A 13904-nucleotide genomic window follows, 5' to 3' on the forward strand; every position below is an offset into this window, starting at 1 on the left:
TTTCTCACCACTTGCACGCTCTGAATGTCACAAGGCCTAGTAGGACCGCTGTTTGTTTGCTCTCTTATTTATTCTTTGTCTTTGCCATTGTTTATTTGTTTCCTTTATCCCTTCCGCCTTGTGGTGCTTTGAAACACTGTCTTCTTGTATATGCCCCACATAAATAAATAACCAATAAATAATTAAATGCCATTGCTGGGGAAAAGTAGTTAAAGGTGTGATGAATCAAGACAATTCTTCCCTTCTCCCTAGAGGGGAGCCATCCCCTTTGAGGCTAGGGAGGTGAGCCCGCTATGCGATCACCCTAGCACTCTGGGCAAGCGGAACCTCACTGGTAGTGACTCCCCTCTTGGGGACAAGGACTCCCATCCCGATAAGGAACTCCCTGTCCGGAACACCCTTTTTGCCTGTGTGGATGTTGGAAAGACATTGGCATCTCCCTTTATGACTATAACAAGCGAAGAACTTTCTTGCACTCTATTGGCTTCAGGGAATGCTGAACATCGTCTAAATGCCAAAATCAAAGAAGACGGACACAAATCTGTTGATAATGATGAGGCATGGGCGAAGCGAGATCTGCTTGCTGGAGGCATATAGGCATGCATGCTGATGGATCAAGAGACTGCGGTCAGAGAGGAACGGAGACAGGAAAACAACTATCTTCATTGGTGGCGCAACCACTGGAGAACAGTGGTGGACCTGGCTCCCCGCATTAGACACAGAGACCAGGCAAAAGTAAGACTCTCTGGTCCCTGAGCTCAAAACATAAAGCGGTGAGACCTGGAAGGACAACAAAGGGAGAATTGCCCTTTCCACTCAGACCTGTGAAGCCTCCAGAAGGGAAAACGTAAAACCGGGAGTTACAGCTGGCGTCCGCAGCAACAGATGTCAATGGTACACGGGGGCCTTCTGCGTTGATAAAGCAGTCGGAGAGGCAAGCTGGCTACCGTAGTACTATGCTTGACTCCAGAATACAAAGAAGCCAACGGGTTCAGCATAGCCGATGAGTCGGAGGAAGCAAATGTCAAACCGAACTGTGTTAATCCCAAGGTTGCGAGTAGCAACATGTTGAAAGCAAGAAGAAAAGACTTGAGTGTATGTTTGAACTATAAAGAAAGCCCAGTTGAGGTCCAGGTGCAAAGCGGTCCGGTGCCACGTGGGCGCTCATTCGAAAGGCTCTGACCGGGACTTGTTTTTGAAACTACAACAACCCGAAGGCCCTAGGAAAGTGTGGCATGAGGCATCAGAGTGGCCCTACAGGGGTCACTTCATATCCCCTGTACAATCGAAAGTCTCTGACCCATTGCCAGAGGAAAGCTAGGGGAAGGGAACCCCCCTTTCCATTACGATTCTGAACTGTGATAATTGGCAAATGTGAACCTGACAGAGGGCTGTCGAAAGAAAGCTAAAGGAAAAGAAACCCTGCTTTGTGATAACATTGAGCAATACATGAATGGTATTAGAAATACATGAACTCTGTTGAAGAAAGGCCGTAGTGAACCAGACAGAGGGAGGCCCGTTTTTGCAAGGACGGATCCGAGCCAGGCAGAGAGAGATCCTAGGAAATGCCGTAGTGAACCCTAATGGAGGGGGGCCCATTTTTGCAAGAATGGATCCGAGCCCGGCAGAGGAAGATCCCAGGGGCAAATAGCAATCATCCAAAGAACTTTTCTTTGTCATTGTGAAATTGGGGCGAAGAACAATCACCCAAAGTGCAAGAACACTGAGATAACTTTTGTTTGTTTGTTACTTCTAATCAGCAAACCTAAGGCAAGAGACTTTTGCAGGACAGAGACTTAGCCTCTCAAGGGGGTTTGATATCATTGAACTGAACTGTAAACCTTGTGCTGTCAAGGCCCAGAATTGTGCTGTGCTCGAGAGGCCCGCCTTGTCCCGTGCCTCAAACGTGGGGAACCAGGCTGGGAAAGCCAATTAGGCGACAAGATACCTGAGTGGACAGATGTCTAGTAAAACTATTGAGAATAAAAACACCTGCCAGAGACCCCGAGGACTTTGGGGAGCCCCTGTGCCAAGCAGGTGAGACACAGAAAATTGTGCTAAAAGTGATGCTGGAGGAATTTGAACATTTTGTAAGAATCTGAAAAGTATTCTAAGAAGAATTCTTCTTTCCAAGGTGGAAGAGAATACAATACAGAAGATTTATAATTTGAATTGTCGTTATGTTCTAAATGGGCCAGGCAGACACCCACGCCAGGGCTGTTGTTAAAACCTCTTCTTTTCTTTTTAGTTAGATTTTCTAAAGTGGAAGAGCCAGTTAGTCGCATAGGATTTGGACTCTGCACTGTTTATTTTGGACTTCGAATAGCACCCTTAGTTTGTTTTAGAAGGTAGGGAACTCTCCTCATAGCGATAGGGCCCGATAGGCATTTTTGTTTTGATTCAAAGACCCTCGAATTATGACCCACAGTAGTCCAAGTCCTTCTGGTTCGCCACACAGGTAAGTAACGTATTCCTTCTCCAGCATTTGATATTGTATAGATTCACATGCCTTGTGAATAGACTAAAAAGCAGTACTTAGAAGAAACGAAAAAGGACAATAGCACGGCTTGCCTGGAGGAAACACCTCGCCCAAACAGGTTGTCAAGCACTGCTTGGCCGAGCCTGAAATCCTCTGTGGAATCCATATTGGCACATTAGAGCCTTGTACAGGTATGCACCAATCTCCATGTGGCAGCCCTGCAGATATCCACCAGGGGAACACGGGAGAGAAATCTTGTAGTAGCAGCAACAGATCTCGTAAAGTAAGCTCTAGGCTTGCTGGGTAGGGGCCTGTTGGCTAACTAATGACAATACAAGATGCACATGAACATCCATTGGAAATGGAGGATTTGGAAAGACCCTTTCCCATGGGAAATGGACCAAATGTCACAAATTGCTGAGAAGATTTGCAGAATGGTTTGGTGCAAGTGGCATAGAACTTCAGAACTCGTGCAACATCCAAGATATATAAGGAGCATTCATCCAGCGTAGAGGGGGAAACTAAGAACACCAGCAGAACCACAGGTTGGTCAAGATGGAACAGAGATGGAACCTTTTCCATGAATGTAGGACTTGTGCGAAGGACCACCTTGAATTCATTTAATACTAGGTAGGGAGATTTGCACGAAAAAACTTAGATTTCCGCCACCCTCCTCGCAGAGGTGATGGCAACCAAAAAGGCAGTCTTCCAGGACAAGAACGTCAGTCTGGACTTGTGTAGGAGCTCAAAGGGAGAACCCATAAGCGTGGAGAGGACCACAATGAACTCCCAGGCCAGTCCTCGAACTGGAGGGAAGAAAGGGAACAGCCCCTTAAGGGATACTTTAATAAGTCTGTGAGCCCATAGAGAAGTTGTTCCTAGGGAACAAGCAAACCTTGATATTGCTGCAAGATGTACCTTGATTGAGGGATGCGCCAAGCCACTCCTGGCCAGAGATAAAAGGTAAGGCCAGACGTCCTGTGCTTGTAAGCAGAAGAGATGAAGTCCCTGGGCAGCACACTAAACCTTGAAGCATTTCCACATGCTTTTCTAACAGGAAACCATGGAGGATGCTCGAGCTATGGCGAGAATATCCTGGTAGTCAGTTTGGAGGCATGGGTATCTGTCCTAACTCTAGGGACGCAGGGGCCAGTCTGCCAGATAGGGGGAGGCTGAGTTGCGTGCAGCACTGCCCCATTATCTCTGGTCAGAAGTTTGAGGAGTTGGAGGTAACCTGATGGGAGGTGCAGACGAGAGACTGGTTTTCTGAGAACTAGAATTGTCCCGGCCAGCCCAGGACCACCAAGATTATTCTGCACTGATGCTGTCTGAGAATCACAGGATTAGAGGAAATGGGGGTGGGGAGTGCATAGAAATTTGCCGTCTCACAGGAACTTGAACATGTCCCCCACGTGAGGGAACCTGCTAGCGAATGCCCTGCATTTCCTGTTGGCCTCAGTGTCAGAGGATATCTGGCATTCCACCATTGGTAGAAGATGTGATGAACCTTGCTTTGCCTGAAGTTCCCACTCGTGGCAGGCTTGCAGTTCCCTGCTGAAGGGAGTATGCCACTGTGTTGTATATACCTGGCAGATGGAATGAGGAACATCTAGGGCCCATTTCCTCAAGGCATGGGTGCATGGACGTCATTTCACCAAAATGCCAGTGGTGGGCGGAAGTGACATCACACAACCCTTGACCAACTGGTGACATCACAGGAAGTGACGTCATTCAAACCCCACCCCCATGTGACATCACAGGAAGTGAGGGCAAACGACCTTCAGATTTTTCAGATACGTCCAGCACCTGTGTTTCCAGGTGCTCTCATTTCAGCCAGATATAAGAACTGAGGCACAGAGGAAGGTGAGATTTGTCCACAATCACGCATTTTGGGAATGTCATTTTTCATATTCGACGTGGGGTCTATATGTAAAATATACATAATGCAGTACTTATAACAGGGTAACCTAAATCTCTAACGCAGGCTACAGCTAGTGTATGAAACATGTATAGATCAATGGCCACAGAAGTACTCGTTATCTGTGGCTTTGCTGTGTTAAATCCTGCACCACACATCTATGCAAGGCAGGGCAATGAAGATCCATTCCCGGGGCCAGCGACCTGACCACCCTCCAGAGTTCACCAGTGCTGGGGCAGCATCTTTCAGCCTTGGGACGATGCACTCCCCTCACTCTGCTTTCCTTGGCAAAAAAACGAGCATCGCCTCCCACTGACCTCTCACGTCTGAAGCTGCACTGCTTTCTGTGGAAGGCAGGCACTTCTGAGATGCTTCACTGTCCTGTGGAACTTGCATCTATAGTTTTTAAAATGTCTGACTGAGCCATTAGGAAGGCTCATTGTCCAACACTTGAGAAAGTGCCCCATGCACATCTCTACTTAACCTGATATTACTGGAGGTGTTTTAATTTCTGCCCCCCTTTCTTACTCTCTTGTATAAATGAATGGTGCACAGTAAACACGGCCTGGGTGCCTGGGATCAGTACCTTCACCAGCTTTACCAACACAACCAGTCACCCACTCTTAACTAGTAATCATAGTGCTTCACTGAAGGTTACCCTCAAACCTATTCGACATTAGACTTAACCACTTAATTAGTAGATTTACTAATTTGAGGAGAACCATCTCTGGTTCCGTAAGCACCTCAAGACCTTCCTCTTTGCTTCTGCTTTCCCTCCCCCTCTCCCCTGCAGATCTCCTGGCTGAATCTAATTGCCACTGGTTACCTGGCTACCCTCTGATCTCAGGCCGAGGCCCCTTCCCTGCCAGTTGCACACCTGCACCGGCCCCCTGGCAACCCATGCACTCGAGGACTGTTTCTGTATCCCTGCAGCCCTACTAGCACTCGACAACACCTGATGTTGCACTTGCCACCAGCTGGCCGCACTTTTATTTATTGTCCTCATTTATTCCACTGTTAACCTATGTACTGCACTGCCCCTCACCCTTTCCCCCCTCGCACTTTTTCCCTTCCCCCTCCCCAGCACTTGCACAATCTCAATGTCACGTGGCCTAGTAGGATCGTTGTATCTGCCTTCCCTCTGGTTCCCTTCCCTTGTTGCGACTTGAAACACTTGTGTATAGGCGCGTTTTAAATGCCAGATCATATATCATACTACGTCCTACACTGTGTAGACACTACCCTTTCTTTTTTTCCATATACATCACTGGAGGAGATAGTAATTACCTATTTACCAATTCAAATAGCCATATATCCTGACTTGGCTGGGACTTCTCTACTAGAGACCCACATCAAAGCATTGACTAGGACAGATTATAGTAGCACCTGCACCTTCATCACCACTTATGGGTACAATTTGTAATCCTTTTTTCTATGTCCTTTCTTTTTGTTCTCTTTTCCCTTCAATTAACCTGTTCTTGTGTTGTTGCATTAATATATTATAATCACATGAACATTGAAAGGGCGCATCAGAGGTCATCATCACTGGCAATACTGTGAAACGCTTGCCATCCAAGTGTTTGCTTTCTAAAAACCTTGGTTCAATATGTGTCATTATAATTTTGGTTCATGCTTGTGAGATGTAGCATTGGTTTCTCAATACCTGCCATTATGATTTGAAGCGTACTTGTGTTTAACCCGAAAAACCTGGGTTTTATTTATCCTCCGTTTTAATATATATCATTATCATTTGAACTGGGTATTGTAATTATCCATTAAAGCCTTTGATTCAAACGTGTGTCAATGTAAGTAGAATGTTATTAACGGATTCTAATGCAATTGATTATTGTACTTAACATGTGAATATTATTTTCTGCTGAAATATATAAATTCTACTTCCAGCTTCTTTAGTAGATCACATTTCGTCTCTAAATCTCTCTTTTTCCTTAAGCTTTAGCCAGACCCTTAGAGGTTGGAGAGTAGAAAGTTGAGATTGCAAGCACCACCCATACAACCATTAAGCCGCAGGAAGCGCAGGGACACCTGCATCTCCTACATTCGATTGCAAGCTTCCTGGCCCGATAGCTCAATGAGCTAAGGACTTGCATCTGAGGTGTATGTTGGCAGAGATCACAGATTCAAATCACAGCTGGGTGACTCCGTCTTTCTCCTTCCCGAGGTGGCTAGACTGTTCTCCATTAAATTAGGTCATAATAGAAAACATTTTTGCAGTGCTTCGAAAGACCCGTCCCTATAGTATTTATTTTTTTATTGGTCATTTGTCAGGTGCTTATACAATTAGCATAAACCGTTTCAAAGCTCCCAGTAGTGGAAGAACGCTGTATGAAAACTCATCCCTATAGGATTTTCCGTGGTGACATCCTGTCACAGGAATATCATCATCGGCTCTAGCACGCTTTAACCCTTGATAAAGGGTTACCTCGTAACTGCGTTCAAATTGCAAGGTGAGATGTGTGTGACTTTGCAGTTTGTAATAGCCAAGCTGGTAACCTGTATAAGTCTGATGAAGCTCCTCGCACCTGTAGATACACTTTGAAATTGCACTTTCCAATTTCCAGCATTATAGTGTGTGACTGTGTGCAGAGAGACACAGTTGAAACCTGATCAATATTTCCCCAAAAAGGAGAGTACATTGATTGCCCAAGCCTTAAATTGGGTATCTCTTTGAGAATATTCTGGGAGGGATATAGCCATGCTCCATGTTTTCAGAAATATCATGTTGCACTGTTGTGCTCCCTATACATGGCCATTGTGTTGCGTAGCTGTTCGCACACTGCCATGTACTTTGCTAACAAAAAATATACAAGGTATACCATAGGGCAACTTGTGCTCATAGGTTCAAGCACCTGATGTGGAAGGGCATTTGGAGTGGACTCACAGGACATGGTCCTATATTATCACCTCAGCTGCTCAATTTTGTACACTTGATTTTCTTTTCACCCGCTGACATGTGTAGGAGCCTGTGGGAAAGAGCCAACCCCTACTGAGTGCCTCCCTGGCACAGCCTTCACCCTGATGGGTGAAAACTGGCCCGGACAACCCCCAGACCTGATGTGACGGGGGCTCCTGCTACACCAGGAGCTCCCGTTGGTTGTTATTTTTACAATTTTTTGTTTTTTTTATTGTTTTTAATGATTGGGGTCGCAAGGGTGTCCCCAGGGGTCGCAGCTGCCACCCCTGGTGATTCTCAAATGACGTGCCTGCCTGGGCTTGTGATGGAGAGGGGGAGGGGAGATGACACTACGCTCCTTAAAGAATCAGAGCTCTTGCATCTCTCCCCATTAACTTCATGTGGCAAACGTACTGGTTTACCTGGTAGACGTGTTTTTACTTTTTGTGATTGATTCTATAATCCACAAAAGAGAAACCATGTCTTTTCAAATAAATGTAGGTTTAGGTGCCAACTGCTTGCTAGAGCTGCTCCCCCGCCCTCCTCCCCCACCCCCTGATCTGCGTCCCTCTGTACTACATGGTATGTTGTGCTCCTCTCAGGCTTGATGTGGTGAGACAAGAGCTCCTCGCTGCGGACCAGAGAATACAGTTGTCTCCCTTCTCCTCAGCCGTCCTTTCTGAATCCGGCCGAGCAGCGACATCACCACTCTTCCCTGCAACTGCTGCCTTAGAGCAGTCCTTACTCTCTTTGCACAGATATAGCCACGGCAGGAAGCGGATGTAGGCGAATGCTGCTCGCCTTCACCTTGAGCCCCCAACTTCAATAGCTTTCATCTCCCAGTGTTCTGTCTCAAGTGTCGGCCATGGACCCACTTCCAAGCAAATCTTGAGCCCTTGCTCGTGGCAGGATATCGCACCACACCATAATGAGTGATAAGGCAGGGGCTAAGCACATTAATGTATATGTTTGTACATATTGGATAAACAGCAAACAAGTCCATGTCATGATTTGTCTACAACTATGCCGTGGGCACCACAAATGCCAGTACTGCATGCGGATCGTCTCTCTTTCTCAATCATGCTGTACGTTTGCCTCTTTTCTCTAGTCTGTGTGATGATCCGCTTTCTAGTCTGTATGATGATCCGCTTTCACACTGTCATTACAGGTCCGGACTGGGCTAGTCTTAACCTGGGTGCTCTCATTTGCATTGAGTGCTCTGGCATCCATCGGAACCTCGGCACTCACTTGTCACGTGTGCGTTCCCTCGACCTCGATGACTGGCCCGTGGAGCTGATAATGGTGATGACTGCCATCGGGAACTCTTTGGCCAACAGTGTGTGGGAAGAAGCAGTGGAAGGTTACATCAAACCGGAGCAGGAGAGCAGCAGGTGAGAGCCTCCGACGTCATAGGCAGCCATTAAAGAAGTGATGGATTGAGGCAGAGAGAGTGCATGCTTGATTGTGCAGATGTGCAGATGTGCAGAATTTAGCAGCCTTTAATCAGCAAGTTGCCAAGTCCATGATTAACGCAAAATTACATTCCTTAGGATTTTTGAACGAACAAGGAAGTGTCCTGTTAATTTTAAGAGACTGACAGAGAACTTTATTTACGGTAGTCGCCTGTCTGTTTCCCATTCTTTCCTATCTGTGTCTTTGCACTTACTCCATCTGAAATGCCGCCAGGCGATGGACGATAGTCGCTAGTTTTGTTCCTCTCCCTTCTCCCTCTCCTCTTGTAAAATTCCGACTCTACCAGAAATGTTGTCAGGCTTAGTACAGTAGTCGCCTGTCTGTTTCCCATTCCTTCCTATCTGTGTCTTTGCACTTGCTCTATCTGAAATGCTGCCAGGCCGAGGACAATAGTTAATTTCACATTCTTGTTGTTCATGGCCTATAACTAAGAATGTTATTGTATATTTCCCTTGTTCCCTCCCCTGCCGTGAAGCACTTTGAAACACATTGCGTATAGGCGCTATATAAATAAACTATCATATCATATATCATAACATATTTGCAGAAAGGCAGAAACCCCAACCAACCAAAGTAGATGAAGTAATATAATAACTATGCACAGAGTTACAATGCTGCAGAGTAATTAATTTCCTTTAGATACAAAGAGGCTGGTAGTGTGGATTTCTTTTTAAGGGAGAGGGTTCTTGCATTAAGCCATTGTTGTTAGAGATGCAGCAGGGATTTCAGATGCACGTGCATATTTTATACTAATATCCCCGAAGGGTGATTTACTGTTATTCAGTGATTTCACTAGTTTCACTAGTCAGCAGAAGCAGGTGTGAGGGTTGGGTGCCATACCTTCCTCAAATTCAATCCTTCCGGCTGTTTTATCCCACACAATATCTGACAAAGGACTTAAGATGGGAGGGCGAGGTGGAAGCAATCTCCTCCATGGGCTGCTGATGCCATGACACGGCCCCTCGACACAAGATTCCATTTTGGTGGCAGGTTCTTCGGGCCTGGGAAGACATTATAAATGTCAAGACGGCAGCAAACTCTCTGGTATCACTGCCTCCGCTCAAAGGCCGCACTCCACATTAGCGTTACAATAGCGTTAAAATCAGATTCATTTCCAGAAGATCGGGAAAAAATGTAGTTGTCGAATGATTTAGGCAGGCTGGTGCATTCTATCAAATGACCAAAAGTGTACAGGCAAGTTATACATTTCTCCAAATTGCTGGCACTGAGCAAAGCATTTGCTCATACCAACACATGCTATGTGACTACTTACACATTCATCATTTTTAGCCAGAGGTTTGATAAGTTATATGTAACATACAGATGTAAGACCAAATATCCTACGTTTTAAACTAGTGTTATCCCAGATGAAATTATTTCTCTTTTAATAATCACAGCTATTAAGTGCATTATAACATCCAACTGGAAAGACTCTGCATTCATTTCCGTCCCCTCAAGGATATGCTGTGCTAAATCTGTAGCTGGTGCACTACTAATAAGCAAATGGAGGCCCCGAGTCCCACACAGATGTTCGCATTCCTATTAAAGAATGTCTTGTTCATGTATTACTCATGATCCATGGAATAATCTAGCAGGTTAATCTGAGGACCAAGGATCATATTAAGTCTTCTTGGTGCTCATAATCCCCCATGGAGATATTCATTAAAAGTACGCTTATTTACACATCTAATTAATTCTGCATTGTTTATATGTAAAATCATAGGCCGTTGTTACTTTTATATAATTGCTCAATTCCTTTTTACAGTATTTTGTATTTCTTATTTTAATATGTATCTATTATTATGTTTAATTAAGTGGTTATATAGGTACCCTCTTTCTGCATAATTTAGTTTGTCTAGTAATTCTAAAATGTCAAAAAATGAATAAAAGGTTGTTGGGAGGGAGGCGGGGGGGGCTGTTTTTGAGTCTAACAAGTCTGATCCCTTTCGATAGTTCTGCACAAAACTTTCCAAAAGTAACAACCTGCTCGGAGTCTGCTTGTAACGTTTTGTGAATTTCCATCAACGAGTGTTGAATGTTGCAAGCGGGTTTCAAGTATTACCAAACCCTGTTCAAACTTCCACAGGGTATGTGTACTCTTATGCAGTACAAAAAGCTCTAGTTGGATTGACAGCAACCTTGTATCAGACGGCGGAATCTAGGTAAACTTTAATTTCTTTTTTGGTTTCGAAAGTATCCGTTCAGTGTTTAAAAAAAAAAAACCTTGTCCAAAAAATATTTATTTAGGTTCCTCCTATTGGATTAAGTGACCCAAAATTCAAATGTGAATCCAGGAATATGATTGGTGTCAGTCTGACTCATAATTATGAGCCTAGAATATGTTGTTTCATGGAACAGAAAATATTTCCTGAAGGGGCTTCCAGCAACTGTTTTGGGGTATGTCCTAACCCTACGGAGAGCAAGGGAACGTCCTATAAGGCTGTAGTTTGGACAAGGGATCCAGAAAACGCTGGATCTGGGGGCCCTAACTGCTAGCGACTTTTATCACTGAAGCACCAATTGACAAATGTGACAAGGGCTTGTGACCCATCTTAACCACCCTGAACCAAGTGCACATGTGAGTGCGTGCAGCACCTCCCCACGCTGTTGCGTTTGGGTTCCACGAAAGACCAGCCGACCCTCCAGTGCAGAGACAGTGGCAAAGATGGCGAGGACCTCGTGGACTGGTGGAACCCGCCGACTGACGAACAAGCTGCTGGCCGACAGCGGGACCATCAGCCCAGCCTTGCAGCATGCAGATGAAGAGTTTTGTGGGACAGGCTACAGCAACAGGCGCAGAGTTGGAGCTCAGCAAGGTCTGCATTACGAGTGGGCATGTATGTGAAATGCATGAGTAGATTGAGTGAGAAGATTGAGTGACACGTGAAAGTGGTTTTAGAGTAGTAGCAGTGGGAGTAGTATTAGTAGTAGTAAGAGGAGAGCAGCATTATTGGTAGGAGGAGAGTGATAGTGAAGGAGGAGAGTAATAGAAGTGGTAAGAGGAGAGGTGGAGTAGTAGTGGGGAGTAGTCCAAGAGAGGACAGGAGTTGAGGTAGTGAGCAGGGAAGAGTAGTAGTAGTAAGGGGAGAAGTGTAGTAGTGAGGAGTAGTGGTAGTGTACAGCAGTAATAAGGAAGTAGGACTGAGCATGGTTGCCCTGGACGATTCCAAGAGAGCAAGTGCAAGGCATATTCCCGAGATCCCTCGAGACGACTAAGTCTAGGATAGGGATAGATAGAAAGTTCCTGATTGAGTCAGTGAGCCAATGCTTTAGGGAAATCATTGCAGCATTAGCTCAAGAAAAGGGGCAGTAGGGGTTATTGAGCCATAGCATTAACCTGAGGTATGGGCACCTGGGTTAGGGTGGGTAACCCAAGGGAGACGAGAGAGAGAGGGGGGCAGCCCTAGCACCACATTATAAAGCCCCTGTAACATTGAAAGCTCGGACCAATCAACCAAGTCCACTACCTCTGTGCATTTGACAATAATAAAAACCCTTCAAGCATTTCACAATGTGATTTATTTATTTATTTATTTTTTGAATGACAGCCCCACCACAGGTATTATATGATATAATAGGTTATTTATAAGATGCTTAATACCCATAGGTTTTTAAGCGCAGACCCGGGGATCGAACCTGTGTGGATCCATGTGGTCTTACTTCCATGACGAGCATGTTGCCGCTGAGCTATCCTCCCAAGACACTAGAAGTGGGTTTCCACTAGACCTTGATGTAGAGGTCGACCCACGCCTGAGGAAACCGACTCACCCACTGAAATCATGCAGGTAAAATCTGATTCTTACAATTTCTGAGGCAGAGTTATTGGGGGACTGGAATTGAAATTTGCTTCACTGAGTTTGAAGCAGTGGAGGCCCTGGAAGAGAGAGAAATCGATAGTCTAGTCTATCAATTCAGACCACAGTATTTGGAACCTGGCCTTCAATGCCGATTAGAGCCTCGAGAGACTCGGACGATCTGCCAACTAGGAGACGACCCATTCAGACAGTGGAGAAGCGTCACTGGGGTAAAAGAGGAGGTAGTTTTCCTTTACCATGCAGCAGCAGGAATGTAGGTACTGCAAGGACCTGACCCAAGTAAAAATGGAGGATCTGCTGAGGGTCCTCGTCGAGTGGCAGCTTCATCATAGCCACCAACACCGGGGAACTGTTAGGACACCACCTACCTGGCAGTCTTTGAGGGGGTCCCCGGGTCTCGGGCGACCTTGGAGACTGTATCCCCGTTACCGCTGGGGGGGCCCACGGGTGCATGGAGCACCGCCCCGCGTCAGCTCATCTCGACTGCTCCTGGGCGCTGCACATGCGCAGTCAGGCGGCGGCGCAGAGCTTGCGTGGCAAGCCTCGCTTTCGCGCCGTGGGCGCGCGCGAGGAGGCGTTGCGTGCCAGACCTCGTTTTGGCAAGGACTTCCTTATTATGCGGTCGGGTCGGAAACAAGTCGCGGCTCAACGCGGCTTGGTTCTCGACCCGCCGCATCGCTCCGTGTGAGTCCTGACTCGTTCAGCACCTCGCAATTCCCCTGCCCTGCTGGGTAGGGCTCCTGTCTTGCCTTCTCTCCTGCCTTGTTGGGAGGTTGTTCCCTGCCCTTCCAGTTGCCCCTGCCCTGGTTTTGCCTTAGTTCTGTCCTTTCCTGACCCCTTCCGTCCAGCCCTAGCTCTGCTCCCTGTGCCCCCTCCTTGTCCTGGGCCCAGTTTACAGTCCTCTCCTACCTCCTGGTGGTCCTGTCTTGGGTTCACCGCGTGCTCCTCTGCCTGATCCTGACTGCCTGTTTGCCCCTGGCTTGGGGTCCTGTCATTCCTGGATTCCTGCATCCTCGTCCTTCCTTCCTGGTTTCTCATCCGGACCTGAACATCTACCAGCACTGTACTTCGTTGGGACGGCGTTCCCTGTCAGTGCTTGCACTGTTCTGGCGCCACATTAACATCCAGGGAAGTGCCTCATTTGTGGCGTCAGGAGTTGGTTCCCCTTCAGCCCTGTGCCATTAGGGCGGGAGTGGGGCTGACTTCTGGCGTTACCTCTTCGGATTACCCACCAACCGACAGCCTGGCATCTCCTCAACGAACACCTCCTGGAAACACAGGTACGCAACGTCCCAGGGACGTACATCT

General features: G+C 46.6%; 1 protein-coding gene across 6 annotated transcripts in view; it reads left to right on the plus strand.

Annotated features, from left to right (window-relative positions):
- AGAP3 (ArfGAP with GTPase domain, ankyrin repeat and PH domain 3) overlaps nt 1-13904 on the plus strand; it is a 1746798-nt gene that overhangs the window by 1684006 nt on the left and 48888 nt on the right. For all 6 annotated transcript variants that reach the window (XM_069646010.1, XM_069646012.1, XM_069646011.1 and 3 more), the window contains one exon: nt 8477-8699. In XM_069646010.1, coding sequence (XP_069502111.1) covers nt 8477-8699 — 223 coding nt within the window. The remainder of the gene's footprint in view (nt 1-8476; nt 8700-13904) is intronic.

The sequence above is a fragment of the Ambystoma mexicanum genome, chromosome 2p (assembly GCF_040938575.1).
Source record: "Ambystoma mexicanum isolate Mex_15411 chromosome 2p, UKY_AmexF1_1, whole genome shotgun sequence".
Classification (NCBI taxonomy): Eukaryota; Metazoa; Chordata; class Amphibia; order Caudata; family Ambystomatidae; genus Ambystoma; species Ambystoma mexicanum.